We start from the raw sequence: 12524 nt of genomic DNA on the forward strand, positions 1-12524 counted from the left end.
AGTCCCAGGATATTAAGACTACTGGATGAAAACATCAGAAACTTTTCAAGACGCCTGCAACATCATCATCAATCCTAAAACATTCACAGTAATATCTGTCATCCTGCCTGAGACAAACTTTCCCACGGCACTGCAGAGAGTCCTGGCTTTCACAACTTTATTCTCATCCATTTTAATTTAAAACATATTTCATCCTAAGTCATGATAGGATGATGGATTAAAGAGGTTCTACATCAAAACTTCCCCTTAAAGAAGGATGGAGACCCTTTCTGAACAGCCTTGACGGTTCTGCCTGACCCTGACGACAGCTGAGTTTATAGCGTCCTTATGAAGGCCAAACAGGGGAACTTCGAGTGTTATGTCTGACATGGAGCAACTGAAGGTTAGTATTAAGTATAAAACCTGTTCTGAATTCATAAGATTCCTTACGAAACCCGTTTTTAAATCAGCTTATAGATTCTTGAAGGCAAAGATTAGACCCACAGAGCATTTGTCGACATTACTGCTTACAAACAGCACAGGTCAATGTACATGTGTGTTTATAACAAATATGTGGAGTGTAGCTACAGCTTTAAACAGTACTGATACTGCAAAATGTTCTAAACTAAAATTTTGTCTCATAATCAGACCCACACAGAATCTGTGCCGCAGAAATCCGACAGCATTTCTGACAATTTTCCACAGCTTTCAAACAAATGGAGAGGCAGCTTGTAAAACTCAGAGTGTTATGAAGCACATTTCCAGCTGTTTATCCCTGGATTTGTTTATGTATGTGCTAAAGTGGTAATTGTTGGGAGATGATTGATTAGAGGTTAATGGTTTTACAAATTATTTTTTGGTCTCTGCTCCACATTGAACCTTGTATTTCAGTATCGTGTGTCCTACATCTAGTGCTGACTTTTCAAACAAATGTCCACATTTTGTTTTTAAGGATGAAATAAAATCTCAAATTTAAAAGTTCTACTAAAATCTACTTAACATTACTTAACCCTGCTTGAGGTACATTGTTTTAATGTATTATACACTCAATTTTGCTTAAAAAAAAAACAATCTGGGTCTTCATTTTCATTCTGGACCACTGCTGAACACTAAAAAAACAGAAACCTGCAGTTTCCATTTGGGCCTGCTCAGAATGAGAGGTGTTTCTGTCTCTGATATAAATGAGATGCAGTCGTCTTCTCAGACATTTACAACAGTTAATAACACATAAAGAAACAGCTGAATCAGTCCAGACTACATTGTGTTCTGCTTAGTGTTCAAAACATGAGTTAGTGCAGGTTTTCACATGTAAACATCTGCTTATTTGTGCCTATAAAACCTTGTGTTTTAGTTAACCTTAAATGAACAACATCACAGCTCTGAACTGAGGCGCTGCCATTTGACAGGCTTTGAACATGACAAATAATCAAACACTTCTGTGTTTGACTGAGCTGCGGTGTGAACACACCTTCAGTCATCTGATTTTCAAATGTAGAGAAAAGACAAATCTTCGAACAGACTTTATGTGGTCCTGTTAATGCATTAGATTATGTTTTATGAGACGTCTCTTATGTGTAATATGAAATTTGAGGATCCAGGTTTGGAACAGCACACAAACAAACACACACACACACACACAGTGAGTGTGTAGCTGCCAAAAATAAAAGTGGAGGGTGGGAGGCAGGAATCCAGATGATGGTATCTCTATTATGAGTTCACAATAGGGTCTGCAGATCTTTTCACAAACAGAAAATAGGACAATACAACATTGTGAATCACAGAGAGTGGAGAGGGTGTGGATATACTGCCGTGTAACTGATCACAATCAGTTATATCATCCTCGGGCTGGATTCATAAAACCTCTCAGGAAATGAAAGAACCTGGTTTAAGAAAGAAGCGATTCTCATCAAAACAGATGTCTTCGGGATAAAATGGCTTCTTAAAAGCCGCCACAACTGATTCTAAGTGTTCATTTAAGCTGTGCAAACACAAATGCAGATGTCTCTTTTTTTCCCAGCTCCAAAAAAGGCCAACCAGAGTAGATAAATCTAAAGAAGTCAGTGTCACGCTGCTATCAAGAAAAATCTAAGTTATTCAACGTATGGTGACATGAGACTGTAAACTGATAAGAAACAAACTTTCTGGTCTCAACAGAAACAAAAAAAAGTAACTAGTAGTATGTAATATATTCCTTTTTGAAAGTCATTTGCCTGATCCTGACCCTGATGACACACAACAGCTTTAAAGGAGTCATGCTTATTCACTTAACAGTTATGAGTTAGATGAGAATATCTATATGACTCCATGTCTGTTAATATAAAGCTACAACCAGGAGACCGTTAGCTTAGCTTAGCATTAAGAGAAATGGGGACACCGCAACAGTCATTTGTATTTTTAGTTCCCAGAATGTGTCGTCTGTGTTTTCATATCTGTAAATATTTGTTTGTCCTCAGTGGTCTGGTCTGCAGAGTTGAGCTGAAATCTGTAGATTTCCACCAACGACTAAATAAACCTGCATCTGTTTGTGTGTGTGTGTGTGTGTGTGTGTGTGTGTGTGTGTGTGTGTGTGTGTGTGTGTGTGTTCAGACATTCCTGACCCCACTCAGAGCTCTCAGTAACACAACAAGGCTTTCTCTGGAAGCCTGTTTAATATTCAGTCTGTCACTCTGATGCAGACACTCACAGAACAACTACTACAGTCCTGCACAGTTACTCTTGTTTTCTTATTCGAAGAAAAACATGAATGAATGAAGTTATAGAAATAGTCCAAAGTGTGGACTGAAACAGAGTGAATAGTGTGTGTGTGTGTGTGTGTGTGTGTGTGTGTGTGTGTGTGTGTGTGTGTGTGTGTGTGTGTGTGTGTCCACACCTCAAACTGTGGCCAGTTCATGCTCATGCCCGGTCCGTGGGTGTTCCTCCACCATCTGAGATCTTCGGCGTCATTGGCTGCTTGGATGGTCTGACCCAGGTCTCTGTACAGGGCTTTGAACCTGTTGGATGAAGTGACTGTCAGTCATCACACCTACACATATTCACCCTCCTCTTCTTCAAAATTCAGTCAGGGCAGGTGTTTTTGATGATTTATAACCTTTATATTTTTAATATAAATGTGAAAATGTGACAGTGTGAAAGGGGTCGTGCTTAGTGATAAACCTGCAGAGTATTATCAGCTGACTATGCAGCTCCTGTCGTCTTTACGGAGCTTTATACCAACTTTAGCTGTTTGACTTAACTCTTTTGGTCCACAGCAGGCAGCTGATTTCACCAAAAAAAAAGGCTCTAAAACCCCCTGAACAGCAGCAAACAGCACACAGACACAGTTAGAGACTAGCTGGTGAACACAGTGGAGCATTCAGGAGTTAAAGAGACAGAGACCAAAAAACATGAATATTTGACTTACATTCATCAATCAGGTGGACACAAACAATTCTAAAATAAATGATAATGAAGCTCCATAACTGCTGGATATTTATAATAAGCAACTGTTTAAGGACAAGTTCAATGTATCAATGTAAAAGATGATATGTTATTTTTGTGTTCATGGCTCATTTCTGCTCAAAACATTTCTTGCAGGTTTAAAGTAAGACAGATGGTGGTGTATCTAAAAATACAGACTCACTGGTGGAGAACAAATGACGGGTCGGCCTGGGCTTATCTCATCAACGTGACTGCTGTGTTATCAAGTTAAAGCTCAATTAATTGATTTTTTTTGTGTCACTTCGGTGGAGCACAACAAGCTGTAAACAGAGCGTTGACATTAGGGCTGAAACGACTTTTCGAGAAACTCATCTCTTCAGAAAACATCAGTCAAGAAAGCAGACCCAACACAATGTTAGCATTTAATATAAATCACTATGAACTGAAGGCTGGAAAAGAATTATGTTAATCAAGGCTAAATGTAACGGTGAATTAAGAGCGTGTACTGATGATGAAGTTTGGCTAAAGAAAATAAAATTCTGCTGTCACACAAACCTGTTATACTCCTCTCACAGAGATGCATATATCAGGTTGTTTAAGTTAAAATTGGAGCCTAAAATGCATCAATACAGCAAATATATTCAGAAGATTTGTTGTGGTTTTGAAAAATTATATTACTGTTTGCAATTTAAGAAATAAAAATGCTGATTTTTCTAAAAAGGGAGGCAAATCTTTAATAAAGCAAAAGTATTTCTTATCCAATCATTCAATTAATTGATGAAATATTTGGTAGAACACTTGATTACTAACATAATCAATGGCTGCAGCCCTAATTGACAATTTGTAAAGTTAATATCCTTTTGGCAAACAAATGATCATTTACTCATTAGACTGACACGGAGCAACATTAACATCCATATCAAGTCATGTTTGCATCCACCTGCTGAATCAAAGTCCAATATTCACTCTCTTTAAAAAATTATGAAGAAAGAAAAAATGGCTGCTGAATGTTCCCCTGTGTTCACGAGACAGTTGCTAACTGTTATCTGCCGTTTGGTGCTGGGAAGGTAGAGTACACTGGTTTTATGAGAATACTTTTGCTCAACAGCTGCCTGCAGCTGCTGGAAACAAGTCTGATGAAAGTCTAATCAAGAAACAACTGGCTGTAAAACCAAAAGAATGACCTGAAGAATATCAAAAAGCTCCACGGAGATGAGGGGGAACTGCATCAGACATATTGATTAGATTTTTTGTTAATATAAAAATATTGATTAGTGCAGCTTTAAAGTTCATAGTTGTACCTAATTTTTGTGTTTTGTGAGTTACAGTGTTAGTGGTACTTAGCAGTACACAGTACTTTTCCATTTACTACAGCAGGTTCGTGCTTATGATGTATATTCTGGGGGCTGAACCTTAAACCTCCACTTTAAAGTGGAATTCCAGATAAGACTATTGTATGTGCATATTTTCTAGTCAGTATTATCAGCTCTGTGCTGGTTTGTTTACACTCAGAGACGACATGAAGCAAAAAACCTGCATCTGTTCATCTGTAGCCAATCTTCCCAGGAACTGCAGGTAGATGAATGAGGGCTGTTTGAATACTATTCTTGTGTAATTCTGACACATAATACTACTACACTAAGTCAACTGTAAAACAGTAGGATTTATTACCTGTTTTCTGTACATATGAACTGGCCTGGCTTGACACGGTTTCACTCAACAGGGCTACACACTTAAAGGTGTGTCTTTTAACTGATGATGAGCTTAACGAAGCTTGAGTTGAGCGCCTAAAAAGTGGTGGACACCATTTCCTTAAATCCTTCACAATAAAAGTCACCTGTTTTTTTTTTTATTTTATTTAAACACTTTTATTATGAAGCACCAAAAAACAGGGCGTGTTTTAATCTGGGATTTCATCAGCAGCAACTCAAAACGACTCCCACATAGCTGAAAGTAAATTTTAAACTGTAAAATAAATAAATAAATTTTCAAACATCTGTACTTTAAAGAATATAACGTTAATAGATCCGATTTAATTTGGCGTTCAAGTCTCATTGACTTCAGCTGAAATTTGCCCCCACGTCTGAGCCTAACTCCACCCACCGCATGATTTTGAAAATGATAAAAAGTGGGCAGTGGGGCTGAGGAGGAGGACCACTGGACAAGCACTGTAGGGGGCGTGGCCTTGTGGCTACGTAGGTAGGTAATGGACACTGGACACTGGACCAGAGAGACAGGCAGGTTGTCCGTCCCACAGAGAAACACTGGCAACACAGAAAGTCCGCTGGAGCTTTGCTCGTCTGTGTTGTAGCTTGCCAAGCTAATCCTCGTGGCTCAGAGAGGAGTGAACTGAGAGCGTTAACCTTCTATTTTTTTATTGAAATCTCATTATGTATGAAGTCCAAAATGGTTGACTTTATCTCAGCATTAGCCTCGCAAGGCTCAGGATGGTTTTAAAACAGTGGGTGGAATTTCAGCCATTTTCAAACCATTGTTATACATTTATCAAGAAATATGAAGATTATCTCCAGCAGTGATGTGTTCCATCACAGTAATTTAATTTAATTTAGTTTAGAGCTCAAAAACATGTTGAAGTGTGCAGTACATCTTTAAGAAACATATTAGAGTCGGTCCTGACAGGAGGAATGATTACAGTGTCCAGACATGGTTTAAATGTACATATGGTGGTTCACTTCAGGTAATGAGAGACTCCATAAAGTGAAGTTCAGTCTGTGAGTCTGGACTCAGGGGTTTGGACTGAGGTCACTGTAGGAGGGCAGGTGGTCTTTCATTAGTCGGGCTGAAAAGTGTCTCTGTACTAAGTAAGCTAAAAACTTCGACTGTTGACTTTGATCTTTGTTTTTGGAGACTAAACCATTTTACTCTAGAACAGACCTTTAAGAAACCAAAGAAACTGGATGCCTTTTTATAATATACCAATCAAATCTCATCACTGCACGATTCACGATTAAAGATAACTTGTTGTTCAATATTTGGACAAAGATCTTGTTGGACTTTTCCCAATCATGGTTACCGTGGTAACAGTGGCTTGTCTAAATAGAATAATAGGTCAATAGTTAATGGACAACAACATCAGTTTCCTATTAACTCCTGTGTACATACACACATGTTCACACACATCTAATCCTTGACAGTTCTGCATTCCTTCATTCTGAGTCATGGATCATGAATCACCTAATCACTTTTTTATTCTGTTACGATGTGTGTGTGTGTGTGTATGTGTGTATAAGTACAGTATGTGTGTGTGTCCTACCCCTCTCTGGCGGACAGGTCAAGGTGTGTGTGAATGTCCAGCAGGACTTCTTTAAAGAAGCGCAGCCTCTTTCGCTCGGCCTCCTGGGTAAGGTCGAACACCTGCTCCATGTCCTCCATGTAGCGAGGGTTACAGCGGTTCAGCTCCTCCAGGGCCTTCGTGTAGCGCTCCTTCGCCTGCCACACACACACACACACACACACAGAGCACATATACACACACACACACACACACACACACACACACACACACAGAGCACATAGTGAGCCACTGAGCAACCCTTAATCACCCTTTATTCAGAGATGAGGAAAGGAAATGTGCCTCTGTGTGATTAAACCTAAAGATTGATGGCTGCTCTGTTAGTGAGCAGCGTGCACACTGTGAACAACTTAATTGAAGTGTCACTCTGCTTCAGTTTCTGGTGAGAGGCTGATTGTATTTACTGCATGCAATGATCAACAACAGGGATTTTGAATAATGTTGAACCTCAGAAATTAGTAACAGCATTTACCAGGATTTTTTGTTAAATACAGTGTCAGAAAAACAGCTTTTATCACATGTCCATGTGTTGAAGACTAGGAATGGGCATTTCAAGTAAAAGAAACTATATGATATTCACCGCTGTCACATGCACACACACACACCCACAAAGACACGGAGAAAGACAGAAATGACTGTGCACAGTTACTGTAGACTGACTGATATGCTAGCTTCACCTGTTACCTTCTAAGGATTTTTTACCCTGAACCAAAGTTGCAAACACACTATTTCTTTTTCTGTCTTTTTTCTTGTAGCTACTAACTAGTCTCTAGCGACCCAGATTGCTCTGCTGATGGAGGATGGTAGTGAGACATGGTGGTGGCACAACGTTCAAACTGTTAGCCTGCAACCTGAAGATCTAGTTCATCTCAGAGTCACAGCGCTGTAGCAAATGCTCTACTGCCTTCGTGCAGGAACCTGCCAAACTGAAAGTGCCACACACACACAAATGAAGGAAAAATATATCTTTTAAGAAAAGACTATAGTCATATACAACTCATTTTTTATAATTAATGCCTATACGAATGTTACGACCCATCTGCTCTGATAATGATGAAATAAAGCTGCCTCTTCCAAACCATATTAATGTTGAAGTGCAACCTTACCTCCAATTTAAAACAAAAGTATTCAAAATTTAAAAAGGAAGAAAAAAAAAAACATTTCTATCCAACCCAATCCCAAACTGATCTGCATCTTCATGTGTTTTCACTCCTCTCAACTCCTGCAAGAGGCAACAGGTTTCAGGATTGGGACAAAAATAACACAATCAGATTTTGTTATGGCCAAACATCATGTGCATTTTTCATCTATCAAGATGGTATCCTAAACATTGTTTACTTTGATGACGTGATAGAGTTGAGGTAGTTTTCATACAACCTGCCTAGTGTGGATGCTACTTTTTGTATTATTCCTCCCAAAAATATTTAAAACTAATCCAATTAACTATTTTTGTTTAACAAAAGTTAGAGCCAACAACAGTCTGCACTGACTGAGTGACAAATACAACACATTTCTTGCAGCTGCTCCACCATAAAAGCCTTCAGGAGACTCATTATGTAAAACTTTTAATGTGGAAGAAGAGCAGCAGGAAGTGACTGATTTAAATTAGCAGCAGGATAAAGCAGAAACCACAACCATGACAGTGTGGTGACTCGTGAAAATTAACAAATTACCTATCAACTCAGATGCTTCATGATCACCTCTGAACCCCACAAAGCACGACAGATCAATAGAGATCGACAGGTTGGTGATCACTGCTCTTAAGTTTGTGGCTGAAGAACTGGCTGGATCTGTGCATCCTACCAAATGAGTGACGTCTAAGTGCTTTTTCAGGTACTTTTTTCCCCCAAACTGGACAAGAGTCATGATATTGGATTTCATTTCCTTGTTTAGAGAGTCTCCGGTTGCCTGACACAGTTCTGTGCACCAAGTTTGTCTCAGGATTTCCCTGTTTTTGGTTGATCATTTCCCTCTTCAGGAGTTTCTTCTGTGCCGTTGGGTTTGTGCAGAGCAGAGAACAGAGGAGACAAGCCTGGTCATGTTTCAAGTCAAAAACACACACACAGGTATGTTTTTCTGGACTCACTGACACACCCAGACTGCTACAAGTGGAGCTACGCATGGGACTCTGTGTGTGTGCGCATGTGTGTGTGTGTGTGTGTGTGTGTGTGTGTGTGTGTGTGTGTGTGTGTGTGTGTGTGTGTGTGTGTGTGTGCATGTGTACTTTCTCGGCCTCCTGGTTGCAGCGCTCCGCCCGGGACGTGTATTTGCGGACTTCCTCCTGTGACTTGGTCGGGTCAGCCTTGGCATGCGTTTCCCTAGTAACCGCTGTCCACTCCTCCTTCCTGGCCTGATGGTAGCTCTTCTTACTGGTCTCCACCTTCACACACATGCACACACACACACACAGACACACAATGATCCACTTTGATTTGCTGTTGTAATCAATACAGCTCCTATTACATACACAGCGCCTCACTAACTTTCTTGAAACGCAGACTTGTTTCCTCATCAATACGTTTGATTTAATAGTCTAAGATTAGAAACATGATTCACTCACAAACACTCATCATTGTGTTTTGTCAAGTATAAATAACTTTGGCATAGTGGCTCATAACGGCACACTATGCCTGCGCCAACACTTCCAATGTTATTTGTACAAATATTACAACATTTTAGATGATTAAATATTCATGAGAACTCCGCTGTCTCCAGCTTGTTCAAAACTTGGCTGTCAGACTTCTAACAAACTCCAAGAGACATATCACTCCCAGCCCTGTAACATTACACAAAATTTATTTTATTTATTTACTAGTTACTTTAAAGCTCGATATGGCCTTGCTCCTACCTACTTCATAGATTTACTTGTGCCCTATGAGCACAGCCACTGCCTGCACTCCTCAGATATGAGCCTTCCAACTGTTCCAACAGCTCAACATTGCTCTGTATGACAAAGTAAAAGACAGACTCTAAACACAGTTACCGTGTTACTGACGCTCGACTGCAAATCCAAGCCTACACAGCTGGTACCTACAGCAGAGCTTCCATCAACCCTTTGCATCAGATATAAATCCAGCTTCACTGACACACAACTGACTGTACCAGAAACCACTCAGGGTTCCCTCCCTCACCTCTTTCAGCTTGCGGACCCAGGGTTTCTGTGCTTTGCGGAAGCCATCATCGGCATCTTTGGTCTCCCTGAAGCCTCCCATCATCTGCTTGTGGAAGGCTTCCTTCTGCCAGTTGCGCATTTTCTCGCTGTCCTCGCCTGCCAGCCGCTCCCGCAGCTCAAGGTGCAGCTCGCTGAGCCGATCGGCCGCCTGCATAAAGGCGTGCCACGCTTTCTCTAGCGTACCGTACTGAGGACCTGAGACACAAGTGTGGGAACAGTAGATACTCTGTTAATCCCATTTAGCTTGAAGTGACCAATCATTCTTGTTGGTTGTCTATATGAATGTCAATCAACACATTAATATTGAAAAGCTTCAGATTTCTCTTTCTCATGTTAAAATACGGATTAATTCATAGATTAGTTGCAACAAAACCTAAAGCTTTACTTATATGAAGTGAATTGTTTGCAGAACCCGCAGTGTATGAGGTCAAACATGCCCAAAACACACCAAAGGTGAAATATTAAACTTGCTGTTATTTGTCTGCTGCAGCTCACCTTTCTCCACGGTGCTCCTCCACCTCTTGGCCCAGTCGCTCAGCTGCAGAGCATAGGTCTTTTCTATCTTCGCCCTCTCCTGGAAGCAGCTGACCAGCTCGTTACACAGCCGGTGACCATCATCTACCCGCTTCACCGTCCTTTTGTAGTTCCCCGGCTGCAGAGGAACACGACACACACAATCAGTGAGGAAACAGAAATAAGACGAAACTGGTGAAAACTGGTCTCAATTTAACTCATGTTACTGTGTCAACATGCAAAGTTTAGTGTTATCACTGCAGGGTGTTTAGTGGAGTTACGATGATGTACAGAAGACTGAAACAGAGATAAAAGTGAAAGAGAACAGAGAGTGAGAGGAGCTGAAGGTATGTAGTTTTTCCAGATGGAGGGCTGTGAAGCTGGCAGTCAGTCAGCAGGGACTCATTATGTGTCTCTGTCTGTGTCTAAACATCACACACCGACGCGCTCCCTTATCTTCAACCTCCGGCTGATCATATACAACACTGATAATGTTATATAAATACACTTTATGTAGGATTTTACTGACACACTGTATCTGATCTGGTCAAATAATTAAAGTATAGAGATTATAATGCCTGATTTTTAAGTGTCTGATTCAGTAATGGTAGCTGGAGAGGCTGTGGCTCAGTTACTAGAGCTGGTCGTCCACTAATCACAGAGTTGGTGGTTCTGTCCACATCGAAATGTCCTTGGGCAAGAAACTGAACCTCAAATTGCTCCAGATGGTCAGACCAGCACATTAGCAGGTTAGCACCATAGTAGCTCACCTCTCATGTGTAAAAAGGTGAATGAGAAGCAAACTGTAAAGTACTTTGAATAAAACTGCTATATAAATGCAACCATTCATGTGAGAGCATGTTACCGCTTCAGCACACAATGTGATGATCTGATAATCCATCTTTCAGAAATTAAGTTTGTGTGTGTGTGTGTGTGTGTGTGTGTGTGTGTGTGTGTGTGTGTGTGTGTGTGTGTGTGTGTGTGTGTGTGCGTGTGCGCGCTCGCTTCCACTGTACCTCCCAGAAGCTGTCAGAGCTGCCCAGGTCACTGAGGTCTCCATTGGAAGACATTTTGGGGTCGGCCTTACAGCACGGAATGATGGCGGCTGCAGAAAAGACTGCAGAGACAGAGAAAATACCATTTATTACATACAGCAGCTTTCCAGTCACAAATTACCTCAACCCAAAGAGGAGGACACAGACATTAGGAAAAAGTACATCTACTACTAGTACATCTAGTACTACTGCCACTACTATGCATCTTTTTTTTAACAACTGCTGTTTCCAAGATCAAGAATGACCTTTGAAACTCAACTTTTCAGCTAACATGGAAGAGACTTCACTTAAGTGCTCAGTAGGACAGACATGACATGATTCAAGGCTGCAGAACAGCTAAAAACAGACCTTGAAGTGAGACTGTTTTGTCCAGAGGATCAGGGTTATTTCTTCAGATTTGTCAAAACTTCTCCAAAGCTACAGAGGACATAAGACTGATTTCAAGCACTAATTGTTACATGTAAACTGATATTTATGTGTAAAATTTGTGAAATCTCCCTTTTAAAATGGCAATAGTAATACAAAAATACAATTTAAATTCCTAAAATTAAAAAATTGAAATGTGAAATGAATGTATGATAAAGTATGCATGCATTTTTGTAAAGGGGTCTGAGGACTTTTATGATATCAGAGGTTTGTCTTCTCGATTTTGGGCATCAAACCTGCGACTTTCCAGACTCACTGCTTCACTGTGTGCAGCCCTACGGTTTCAGGCAACCTGCAGCTCCAAGTCAGTCTACACAGAAAGCTACAGAGTCTTCACCGCTCGCTGCCCACTGTGCTGTTTCCCCTACATCGTCGCCCAATTTTCCTTCTGCAGACAACTGGACAGTGTGTCTCTTACAAACACTGATGCTCTGTCTCACACATCCGCTCTGTTACTGAGGCAGGAATCTGTGTCAACCATCCTGTTCATCCACAATGGATCTCATTCATCAGAGAGGAGACGCACAAATATTTGTACAGTGACATCTCTGATAATAACTCACAGATACAAACAATTTTTAACTTCTAGGAAGGATGAGATCTACCCTGAAGAAGACACCACCTGCACTTTACCTTAAGATGCCCTCTG

At 40.5% G+C, this 12524-nt stretch overlaps 1 protein-coding gene across 1 annotated transcript in view; it reads right to left on the reverse strand.

Annotated features, from left to right (window-relative positions):
- The window catches only part of pacsin3 (protein kinase C and casein kinase substrate in neurons 3), a 46342-nt gene that overhangs the window by 7501 nt on the left and 26317 nt on the right, over positions 1–12524 (reverse strand). The window contains exons 2-7 of the mRNA XM_084729378.1: positions 11411–11511; positions 10377–10533; positions 9841–10076; positions 8934–9089; positions 6671–6846; positions 2849–2969 (exon numbers count right to left, since the gene is read on the reverse strand). Of these exons, the coding sequence (XP_084585504.1) occupies positions 2849–2969; positions 6671–6846; positions 8934–9089; positions 9841–10076; positions 10377–10533; positions 11411–11464 (900 nt within the window). The 5' untranslated portion in view covers positions 11465–11511. The remainder of the gene's footprint in view (positions 1–2848; positions 2970–6670; positions 6847–8933; positions 9090–9840; positions 10077–10376; positions 10534–11410; positions 11512–12524) is intronic.

This window comes from Lutjanus erythropterus, chromosome 1, assembly GCF_056507025.1.
Source record: "Lutjanus erythropterus isolate fLutEry1 chromosome 1, fLutEry1.hap2, whole genome shotgun sequence".
NCBI lineage: Eukaryota > Metazoa > Chordata > Actinopteri > Lutjaniformes > Lutjanidae > Lutjanus > Lutjanus erythropterus.